Source organism: Lipotes vexillifer, unplaced genomic scaffold (assembly GCF_000442215.2).
Source record: "Lipotes vexillifer unplaced genomic scaffold, Lipotes_vexillifer_v1.1 scaffold1424, whole genome shotgun sequence".
Classification (NCBI taxonomy): Eukaryota; Metazoa; Chordata; class Mammalia; order Artiodactyla; family Lipotidae; genus Lipotes; species Lipotes vexillifer.
Genome location: NW_006788259.1, coordinates 107,883 through 120,486, shown reverse-complemented (window position 1 = coordinate 120,486; position 12,604 = coordinate 107,883). Strand labels below are relative to the sequence as shown.

The 12,604-nt window shown below is 34.5% G+C and overlaps 1 protein-coding gene across 1 annotated transcript in view; it reads right to left on the bottom strand.

The window, feature by feature from the left end:
* The window catches only part of PHIP (PHIP subunit of CUL4-Ring ligase complex), a 127,021-nt gene that overhangs the window by 73,129 nt on the left and 41,288 nt on the right, over nt 1-12,604 (bottom strand). The window contains exons 7-9 of the mRNA XM_007461537.1: nt 5,792-6,013; nt 5,413-5,513; nt 1,116-1,186 (exon numbers count right to left, since the gene is read on the bottom strand). Coding sequence (XP_007461599.1) covers nt 1,116-1,186; nt 5,413-5,513; nt 5,792-6,013 — 394 coding nt within the window. The remainder of the gene's footprint in view (nt 1-1,115; nt 1,187-5,412; nt 5,514-5,791; nt 6,014-12,604) is intronic.

Genomic DNA, 12,604 nt, shown 5'->3' with positions numbered 1-12,604 from the left:
TTTTAATTCTGCTGAAATCCCTCTCTTGCCTCATTTCCCATCTGTTAAAATCCTATCAAATTTTTAGGGCCCAGCGCCTTTACTACAGGCTTTATAGACTTGCAATCAAGTACGCCTGCTCTCCTCTGAACTCTCACTCAGACTTTGTCTTGTAGCAAATACATTCTAATCTGCATTACAGTTACTTGTATATGCAATTTACTCTCTCTTGGAATCAATACCCTCCCATAGTGCTGAAGACATTGCTATATATAATTGCATCTAGAGTACTCTGAAAAATAGGTAGTGCCTATAATTACGTTACTACTAGAAGTAAAACTGTCTTCATGGCAGTAGCAGTGGAAATCTAGAAGCCAGTAATTAAATATGTTTAGATATTAGTATGGCAAAAATAGATTCATGTCCTCAGTTTGCAATCTCTTATCTCAGGTACTACTGCTCTCCACAATTATGAAAGGAAAAGAAAAGGTAAAACCGGAAATAAACGTGGAAGGAACTGGTATTAGGAACATTAATTCGTGTTTCATTTTCTCATCAATTCACTTAAAATCTCCGGATCATAATTTGTTTAAAAAGACTCTAATATCCATTCGAAATGCTGCTACATAAACTCAAAACATAATTGGAATCTTAGCATTGTTATACCGCTACTTTTTAAAGAGCGAATAAGAATAATCTGGAGCAAATTAATTAATAAAGATGTACAAATATCTATCAACCTATTTTACTTAGCTATGTGTGCCTCCAAAATCCATAAAAATATAAAATAGATTTAAAAATACTTTTCTTTCAAAGAGATAACTATTCAAAGATTTATTCTTTAACAGTCAATTTTGAAACTATTTTATCCCTCCTACCAAAGAATTATGGTCTTCTTAAAGAAAAATCTTAATCATTTATACACTCAATCAAATGAGTATATAAGCTAAACTCGAGCAAAGTTCAAATACTTATAAACTAATTTACAATCATCCCCTGGTATGCGCATGAGAATATGATTTATATTACAACAGCAAGTATTTTCCAAAATGTTATGTGTTCCACTAGAACCCTTTAAGTGGAGAATACAACTTATACAACTTTAAGTGGAGAATTAGGAAGAAAAAAAATCTTACCAGCACTAAAAGAAGAACAGATCATTTGAACTCCAGGCCGAGGGCGCTCTGTAAATTTTGCAGGTCTCGGACTGTAATACAAAAAATAGCCAATTAAAAATATCTCAAAGGGACCAGCAACACCAGAACTCAGCTGTCTCCAAAAGTTAACTACAGAAGGACAAAATTAAATAAGAAGCAACAGAGGGCTCCCTTCCTAAAAACAAGTTCAAAATCATTATATGTCATGATCAGCAGGATCTTGTGGAAACTTTAGATACAGGTTTTGCAGAAGCTCCTGATTACACAACAATCCACACATGAAACAAAGCCACTGTCAGACCTGGCATGTAGTTATTGGTTACACTCACTTCTAATCATCTAATCCAATTTAACAGGTTCTCAGTTTTATACAGCAGAACAGCAATGCACAAATATATAAGGAAATACAGGTCATTTGTAAACATGAACAAACTAGCAAAATAGGTGCTGTCTCATTGGCATATATACACCATCAATCAATAAACTTTTTCAATATTAGACAGTGTTAATTAAACATCTCCCTCTGTTTACTTTCTATAAAATATGCCCTTTAAGACTCCAAAAATTAAGAATCTTACATTCTAGTGAAAATCTGAAGACTATTTGACTCTCACATCAACTATAATGCTCATTTAAAATAGTGATCTATAGGGCTTCCCTGGTGGCGCAGTGGTTGAGAGTCCACCTGCCGACGTAGGGGACACGGGTTCGTGCCCTGGTCCGGGAAGATCCCACATGCCACGGAGCGGCTGGGCCCGTGAGCCATGGCCGCTGGGCCTGCGCGTCTGGAGCCTGTGCTCCAGAACGGAAGAGGCCACAACAGTGAGAGGCCCACATACCACACACACACACAAAAAAATAGTGATCTATAGAAAATAGGTCACACTCAACTATACTTACATTAATTGTATAATTATATTACAGATTATATGTTTTATATTAATGCTATTGACATTAATGCTTAGTGCCAACTACACTAAAGAAAATTACAGATTTTACCCATACCAGCTCCAATATATGTACAACGTACACGTAATGTTCCAATACAGTGATCATATTTAAAGCCCTTCTTAACATATATTTTGACCAATTTTTTCCTCAGAATATTAGGAGAGAGAACTAAAAAATAATTAGAGCCTTCAACCAGAGTGCACTGCATAACTTTCACAATCCACAACTACTGAACACAGAACCGTTTCTGTTTTGTGGTCATTTGGGGGAAAAAAGTACAAAATACTTCTATCAATTATATATTCTGAACAATAGAACACAACAAAAACTATTTTCTAAAATTTAAAAAAATAAATCTGTAAATTTTCTTAATATTCACAGGCTCTGATACAGCTGAGCATAACTGATATGGAGAAAGAGAAACTTACTAAAACACTCTTAAAACCTAAACATTTATTCAGAGGAAAATTAACTCTAAGTAAATTTACCTGAAACTATAAAGGCAACTAAATGCACTACTTCCATTAGTACCTTGTAGACTGTGGAGTTGCGTTTTTATTAAGTTTTGGCACAACTGCTCATACATGTGCCAAACAACCAGTTAGTTAGCACTCATAACCAGAACATGCAAATAATCATACAGATTGTCATTTCAAACGAATGTTAATATTTTTAAAGAGAAAAAACAGATAAGCAGGTACACATAATTTATTTTTAAATGTACATTTGAGGAAATATTTCGAGACAAGGCCTAGAACTCAAGACTCTCTGAGTTCAGTTCCCAGTTTTGCCACTTATCTGTGTGACCTTAGGCAAGTTAACGTTTCTGTACCTCAGTCTTCTAATCTGTAAAATGGGGGGTAAACATGAGAACATATCTGAGTCCCAGAGAGAATTAGATGAGTTTAACGCACATAAAGTGCTTAGTTCTGTGCCCAGCACACTCAGTAAATTATTATTAGCATTATTAGTATTTTAGTAGGTTCAACCAGTTCAAGATGGTCCATCAAGAAATAACTGCTATTTGGTTTGGCCTATTGGTTAAGAGGAGGTCCTGACAGTGCACTTCCAGTATTTGCATCAGTTTTCTCTCCTATCTGTCCTGAAGATAATAATTATACCTTCCTCATAGGGGTGTCATAAGAATGAGATAACAGTTATAGAGTGCCTAATACTAGGCTTGACAGACTAAGTGCTTAATAAAAATTTGTAATCATTATTATCATTTGCACATTTTAGGATTCCAATTCTTTTCTCACATCTGTCTAGGCTTGGACACCTTCCTCCTACTCAGAGATCTCTTGAGCCAGTTTTCGAGTCAACCAGCCACTCAAATTACTCATCTAAGAAGCAGCGTCTTTACTAGTGGGAGTTGTTACCATACACATAAACCCTATATAAAAGTGAATTTATTAAGAGATTTGGGTTTCCAAAACAGATTTCATTTACTAATAGAACTGATTCTTTCAATTAATGCAGACTGGGTTGCTGAAGTCACTTACCCCAAAGATTATTCAAAAGCATTACCGTTCAATACGATTTTTGCCTCTGATTAGTAATTAAGGCCACATTTTTCAGCAGTTATCAACCACGTATACATAAAGAAAGGAAAACAGGCATCTCAAAGTCTGCGTGTGAGGAAAATTACTCTTACTTTTATGCCTGAACTCAAGCTAAAAGTTTTCATGGGACAATTATAATAACAAATAGAAAAGAATATTACTTATAAGTAACTAGAAAAAACTTTTATGTCCCCAAATAGGAAAATCACTAAGCAAAGTATGGAACAGCTCAATGGAATATAATGCAGCTATTAAAATTATGTGAAAAAAATCGTTAGGGTAGTGGGTTTATGGGTGAATCTACATAAAAGTTCTGAAAAAAATCATTTATATGGAATACATCACTTCTCACTTCCAAATAAATATTACTGTACTTAGCAATGTAATCCTCCAGAAGCACAAAGTGAGAGCTTAATTTTGTAAACACATTTTTTCTTCCTATGTTGATTCGAAAATTGCTGATCACTTTTTCTTCAAAAACAAGACAGGAAAAGACGAAGGTATCAAAATCAGATCATAGGGAGGTAAAGAATACTCAAAGGAGAAAACAATTAACTACTGCTATTGTCCATACTCAAGTGAAACATTTCATTTCAACTTTTATCTAAATGCCTACAGAAAGCCTTTACCATTCTAAATATTAAGAATGCAATTAAAGTGAAATCAGCTTGCTTTCTCCCAAGAGCCAAGTCTTTGATCACAATCCCTTCTGCAAAAGAAGTATAGTTTGCTGTATTATGCTACCCATGCTGCCACAGCCCCCTAAATGCCCTGCCATAAGAGGTACTATTCAGGAATGTTCACACATATGAGGTTTACCTAAACATTACTGTTTCGAAATAACAAAGACATACACAAATTATTTTATTAAATAACTCAATTTGGGTTGATAGTTTATAAACAGACGTCAGAGACATTTATTGAGATATATCTAATCTAAATGACTTTTTACCTTGAGAGCTCAGAGATGGCCATTTCAACACTATGGAATCACTGTACGCACTACCTCCCCATTCACAGATTTCTATGGGGTAAATACAGCACTTCTCCCACTATATCCACTTAAGAGGTGGCATGACACAGCACAAAACCAGAGGGCAGGGGAATGTTACAGTCCTGGCCTTGCCATTTTTAAAATCTTTTAACTGTGGGAAAGTTAACTTTTCTTTGCCTCAGTGTCCTTAATCTAAACATAATATTGTGCAGACAACTTATTTTGATAAACCAAGATATTATTATAGGTGAAAGCACAAATGCAAAATGCTATTATGGGACAGAGGGAAGGGTGCATCTATCTACATTGATGTAGTTTAGTGAAAATTTAATGATTCCATTTTCCTAAATTTCCCTAGATCTACAATAAAATCCAGTCTACAGATGCGATAACAGAAATAATTACAATTCTTCTACAGAACTAGGAACTCTGAAGATTATGTTCTCAGTACCAAAAGGAGTTACTGATATGTAACTGCAGCATACAAAAAAGAAGTGGTAATAGGACAGGTATATGCTGAAAGAGCTAGGGCTAGGAAAAAAGATAAGAGAAAAAAGAAATAAACATGTTAACAAAAATCTTTCTTTAAAGCATGAAAACAAAAAGAAAAGCATAAAAATGAAAGGTCAGTCAAGAGACAAAATGAATTTGTTACTTACTCAAGGAGAAAAAAAAGTAAAATTATTCCTATCGTTGACTACTTCATACTTTTGTGATTTCAACCATTAAATTATACACATTTATTCTATGAAATAGAAGAGCAACTGACTTTATTTTAAGGGTTCCAGCATCCCACAGCCAAAAACAAATAGTGCCATCTGCCCCAGTAGAAGACAGATATCTCTTTGAGCCACTGCACAATGGTGAGAACTGAAAAACAAAGAAAAAAAAATTTTTACAAGAAGAGTAACACAGTCCAAATAATAAACCCATCTTGACCATACAAACAGCAACTAACACTAACAGTTAGAGAACACTCAGAATTGACGAAGGTCATGGCTACCATGTTATTTAAAGTCCATGTATTTATAAAGAAAAGAGAAATACTCCTTTTTTCATTTTAGTTGGCTTTATACAATGGATTATAAAAGTGACTTAAAATTTACTTTAAATTATAACAAGGATTTTGCAGAGATTAAAACGATTACCTGTAGTGACGTTATAGATGCACTGTGGCCCTGAAGAACAGCCAAAGGCGCGCATGTTCGCAGACACCAGACTCGGATCATTTTATCACAACTTCCAGCTGCTATCATGGTATTCTCATAGTTTACAGCCATGTCTGATATTTCAGCAGCATGGCCTCTTAAAGTAGCTAATAATCTCCCATCATCTGTTGCCCAGATTTTCACAAGACAGTCATCAGAACCCTTAAAATGAAAATGGATATTAATAGAATTAACTCTAAATTTTAATTGGAATTCTTAAGACAGATTAAAAAAAATCATATCTGTTACATCCACTTCCCAACAATTATAATTTTAAGTACTAAAAAGTGTTAAATACTTGTGTCATGAATTTTCCTCTACATAAGACTACTTTATTAAATTATTCATTTATAAAGAATACTCGTGTGCCCATCATCTAACAGGAAAAGTAGGATGTTAGCAATAGCTAACATTTACCTATGGTCCCCTACCCACTACCTATATGGTAGCCTCTATATAGAACCTTGTAAAAGAATCTGAACATCTAAAATAACAAAATTATAACTGCAAAACAAATGTAATACACAACAGTGACTAATCCTATCTATGTTAACATAAAAATGAAAGGAAGCATATTTGAGGCTTTTTCTCCTAAGAAGCCAAAATCTATAATACATATGAGTTTCCCATCACTGATCTTCAGCTAAATACATTACATATAAAATCACCCATCAGTTATAAGAAAAAAATTAATTTTACCTGTATGAAGTCAATAAAAAAATATATATATTACTTGTTTGTTGCAGCAGCATAAGCTCAGGAAGAAAATGTAAAGAATACAGAGTTTCCTATGAATTCCTATATTTACAAATAAACATTTCAATTTCACTTAGCCAAAGCAGCAGTAAGACCTTTTAGACTTTTTTTTGTTCTCTAATTTTCCTTATTCATCCTATAGCTCAAAGTTTACTCTTTTACCAACCTCTCCCTATTTTCCCCTAGTTTTTATTATTAAAAAGTTTTAAACATACAAAAAGTAGAGACCATTACCATTAACCTCATATATCCATTCCCCAGATTCAAAATTTATCAAAAGATTGCAAAGGTTGTAGTTTAGAATTCTTTACAATCTTCCAATCTAATTTGTTAAAAAATACACGCACAATTTTATCTGATATTAGAAAGTACTTAGAGGATCTACAAAAGCAAGTGACACAGAGAAGTATCCACTTCATACTGATGACAGACATGACATATAAATGATGACAAACACAGTATTAACAGAATATGTTAAATGGTGTACCTTAAACCACATTCTGCCAACACTACCTAGAGCACTCTCAATTAACTATAAAACCAGGTCTTCTGACTGATCTTTGAAGCAAATTAAATGGGTCACCAACCACTGAAGACTAGTAATAAAACTTAACTTTGGTGAATTATTCACATTAAAATCTGGTATTCCCATCACGTTCACTTAATCTCAAGCTCTTCATCTATAAAATAAGGAAGTTAAATTGGATGATCTCCAAGGTTCCTTTTTAAAATTCAGTGATTCATGCATTCATTTATCCATTTGGCTTGCAATTAAATATGTGCCAAACACTGGAGATTCAAGGGTGATGAATAAAGACGTAGTATTCCTGTCCTTACGAAGCAAGGCAGAAAAATATAAATGCAATAACATGTCCTAAGTCCTATACTGTTAATCAGTAGAGATCTAAAAGGAGAGCAGTCTGTTTTTCCTCAAACGTGGAGAGGTAGAATCTGGAAAGGAATCCAGAAGCAGTGATGCTTGGACAGTCAATACAATGTAGTAGCTTAAGAGCACAGACTCTAGAGGTCAAGAAAAAAATGGTTAAAAGATCAATAAAAGAATTTAAAATTACATCAAAAATGTCTCTCAACGTGGAGAGGTAGAATCTGGAAAGGAATCCAGAAGCAGTGATGCTTGGACAGTCAATACAATGTAGTAGCTTAAGAGCACAGACTCTAGAGGTCAAGAAAAAAATGGTTAAAAGATCAATAAAAGAATTTAAAATTACATCAAAAATGTCTCTCTGGGCTTCCCTGGTGGCGCAGTGGTTGAGAGTCCGCCTGCCGATGCAGGGGACGCGGCTTTGTGCTCGTGAGCCATGGCCGCTGAGCCTGCGCGTCTGGAGCCTGTGCTCCACAACGGGAGAGGCACAACAGTGAGAGGCCCGCGTACCGCAAAAACAAACAAACAAACAAAAATGTCTAACACAAGTCAGTAAAAGAGAAGCAGAAGAACAAAAAAGAGATGGGACAAATAGAAACTATTAGTAAAAAGGTAGAAGTAAATCCAACCATATCTAGAATTCCATTAAGCGAGAGAATGGGACCTGGTGCAACCACTTTCCACACGTTTGACCTCGGAAGAGTTACATGTACCTTCTTTGCCTCATTCTTCTAATCTACACCTACCTCATAGGGCTGTCGCAAAAAAGAAATGAGTAAATGAAGGCGGAGCGCCTGGCATAGAGTAAAAGCTATATATATATACATATTTATATATATACGTGGACTATCTACTATTACTGCTTTTGTTGCTGGTAGTATTCTTATTCTTACTTTAATAATGTTCTTATTATTTTAAAAAGAACAAATATTCCAGATGGCAACTAGAGAGAAAAGTATGATCAGAGGCATGAAAATGTGAGAAGTTCAGGGAACTGCAAGTAGTCTGTAAGCTAACAAAGTGTGAGGTGAAGGCGAGAGGATGAAGTCAGGGAAGAACTGTGCAGGCCCTTTTATGGGATACGAAGGCGTATGGTATGTAATGGGGATCACTTAAGGTGATCAAGCAGGTGAATATCAGGATCAGATTTGTTTTCCAAAGATCATCCTGGCATCAGTATGAATTAGGCGAGAAAGTAGGAGGCCACATGAAAGTTCTTAAAATAGTACAGGCAGGAGAGAATGCTAATATTGTTATTATAGAAGAGAAGGATCAGAAGAGATGGCTACAATAGGTATTTGGGGGAACAAAAAGGATGAGGATTACATCCCTGTCAACTGTGGGAAATGAAGGAGCCTGTGTGTAGACTGTGATTTCCAGAAAGCTGGTCTACAATACCACCTGGCACAAAGAAGTGCACTAGGTACTTGTTGGACAACCAAAAAAGGCTTTAAAATATTTATTCAACCCTCAATTTCTCTAAATTTCACAAATTAAGTCAATTTATTCACTTCATTTGCTTACCTTCTAAAAACTAAGGCAATATTTGCCTCTGACCTACATTCACAACAAAAATAAAATTTTAAGTATGCTAATACAGGCAGAATATATGAAAAGAGTAAAATCATGTCATCTCATTATTTCTTATGTATCTGAATTAAGAGTCTGCTGTATATTCTACTATAGAAGGTGTATCACATATTTTCCATGTTAACAGAAAAAACAGACAAACAAAACCCACACATCTTTTTGACCAAAATGCCAGCTTTCAATGAAAAGGACAGGGGGAACCTGTTATCTAAACTCAGCTTCCAGTGACTTTTCAGTAATTAAAATTGAACAAAAAGTCCCACTATATTCTTATTGAGTTTATTAAGTTCACTAATTTAATATTACTTTATAATTCTGCTTGCTTTATTTAGACAAGTACCAAAAAACCCCCACAAAACCAAAAACCAAAACTTTTTTTTTGTTTTAAAAAAAACCACTGTACACAATTCCCCCTAGTGTGTAATATCCCAACTAACCTTTCTTTTCTTCCATTAAATTGCAGGAGAGAGATTTTTCATCATACTTTCACTATCTTCTTTTATGATATAAAGTAGCATACTGTCCCCAACCCTTATCCCTGCTCACAGAACTCCTGGCAGAATTTCAAACCAAACCCTAAAGCATCCTCAGGCAACTTCTATTTCATCATTCATTACTTGTGATCATTCATCTGTTTTTATGGAAATGTGAAACTAAATATGATTTGACAAAATTCAACTCAGTTCTTTTAAAATGACTATCAGAAATACAAGTACACATAAATAATTGTTTGAAAAGGACTGCAGACAAGAAGAAAAATCAAATTTACTGGGAAAACATTTTTTAAAGCACCATAAATGTGTTTAAGTTGAATGTGGAAGGATGAACTAAACTTTGGTAAAACTACTCTTTTTAAAAAGACCAAAATGCAGAGAATTTGAACAAATGATCTTTCTTTCCAGAAGCCTACCTCAAATGTTAGTAAAGTCAATAATAAACCAAAGAGTAGGACACTATAAGTTTTCAATCAAAACTTTAAAGACAGTATGGACATTAAAGCAAAAGTAATGTTATTTAAATGGTGAAAAGAAAGAGATGGACAACACAGGCACAGGGGTCAGCCTTGGTAGGAGGGACACATAGGCTCCTAGGCTGCACGAAAGGGGAAGAGGTATGGTGGAGATAGCAATTTTAAAGCAAGCAGCAAAGAAATTAGATGATTCTAACCTTAGCAAGTAAGACAAATATCTGAAGATTATTTCCTTCAAGTGGAGAAGGGGGAAACAAAGAAGGAACCAAAAAAAGGTGAGCAAAGTTTGAAAATGTGGTGGAATTTTAAGAGCAATAAGAAAAAGGGAAAAAACCTGGAAGCAACAGTGAACTTCCTGCTAAAATTACATAGCATGATTTTAGAAAAATATCTCAATTGACAAGTTTTTTAAGCAAAGTTCTAATGCCTAGGGGAAAACGAAGTATTCATTTATTTTCAATAACATCTAGATGTTGCTGCTAGGACTGGGGATTTGGCAAGGTGAGAAAAGTTGGGAGTACGAAATATAAGTGGGAAACTAGAAACAAAAATTAAGCTGGAAAGGCTTTATCTGAGGAAGGCAATAGAAGGTAGGGGTTTTAAATGCCTGTTAGGGAGTCTGAATTTAACCTGGTGAGGAAGCTACTGAAGAATTTTAAGCAGACAAGGCATAGTCACTATAATATTTTAACCACGATAAGTTTTAAGAAATACATGAACTGGTGAAAATTGAAGATGCTTTTATGGAATTCATTTTTTAATCAAATTATAATATTAAGCTAGTGGTTAATGCCAAGCAAATATAAGACAGTAGTGGATCATTAGTTTCACTTTTCAATAATGTAAAATTGTCATAATTACCATGAAAGAGTACTCATTAATATGTTATCATTTGTCTGTTTACATCAAACCTAGTACAAAGATAACAAAAAGAACAAGTAGCTTTAGCTTACATAAATCCCCAAATGAGATATACCAAATTTACATTGCTTTCTCTTAAATGGCAAGACATCTCATCAATGCAAAGATGAAGCCAAGAAAGCTGAAAGAGCACCTTATCTCTATCCTGAATAAACAACAATGTAGATATTATTTGTGAAAAGGCTTGATAAAGGGTGGAACTTAAACAAAATTTAGATTTGCCTAAACTTACGAATTTAAAGTACCCTATAAATTTTCTTATTCCACAGCCACACCTAAAGCCACACACACAAAATGATTAAGGCAAGTGCCTTTAAAACTGTCAACATACTCTGTAGCTTAGGACAAGAGGAAGGAAACTGAATCAGACATTTACTCTGGAATCATTATTTCTTTAATACTTTTAAGTAGACTGTTGGCACTAATGACCCTTCCAGCGTACAACTAGATCTCTTACACTGCAGGTAATTCTCATTTTATGTCTATCTAAAAGAGGTTCCTATTTTGTGAATCCCTTTTGGAAACTCAAAGTTTCTTCAAAATAAAAAGTGTGAGAGGCAAATTTCAGATAAATAAAAACAAACGCTGACATTCTCTATAGTTAAGCCCAGGCAATAAATGTATTGTACACATTTGCTTTTGGTATTCTGGTAAAGGAAGTTCGACAGGTCTCTGTGACATGGCTTTCTACTTTGCCATGCGCGTGGGTATTAAAATGCTCCTTAAAATCTACAAAAAACGTCCTACCTATTGACATGAAAATTTTATGAAACAACTTCAGACACAGGGCCTTCTTCTTAAATTCTATGTAAAAACTAAAGCAGAACCTAAGGTCAAATTTAAAGTTTCTGGAAGACAAGTTTTAAAGAGCTTAATTGAACTATTTATGTATATATGTATTTATTTATTTAAACTAAAGCTAGAAGATTAGAGGCAACAACTATGTGAACCACTCAATGATGAAGAAAACTACTTTACAGGATGGAACAGTAAGTGACAAAGAATTGGGGACTTCTGTGAGCAGAAAACCGCACACATTTGGAAACAGTACAGCAGGCTGATTGTGCTCAGACCACCTTAAAATTAAAAAGTAGATCTGTAAACCTTTCCCTGCAAAAAGAGAAGCATCAATTGAAGAGACCAACCAAAGATTACTACTTTGACATAAAGATAAATTAGGTGATTTTTAATCTTATAGTGTCTTGGAGAACTTGGCAGTCCTTGGCAGAATCAACAAAGAGAATTCTCATTTCTCGCTACTGCTGCACAGCTTGAGTCAGATTTCACCTCTTGATGTCATTAGAACAAACAGAATTAAATGTTAAAACACCGTGTATATGGTTATGCATACTATAATGTCATTTTCTTTTCAAGCTAAAAAGTAGCCTATTCAGGCAGCTAAAAGTGCTTGTAATTTAAATTTAGTTCAATGCTTTTTTCGAGAAGAGGCTATTGATTTTCTTTCTTACCCATCTATCAGACCCCTATTTCATTTCCCTTACAAATTACCCTAAACTTCAGGGTCAATCATTTCAACACACGCCAAATTTTCTCACTCCCTTGTCCACCTAAACCACCAATGACTAACCTTGTATCAATGTAATCATCACTTGCTCTTATCCTGCTCCCAGAT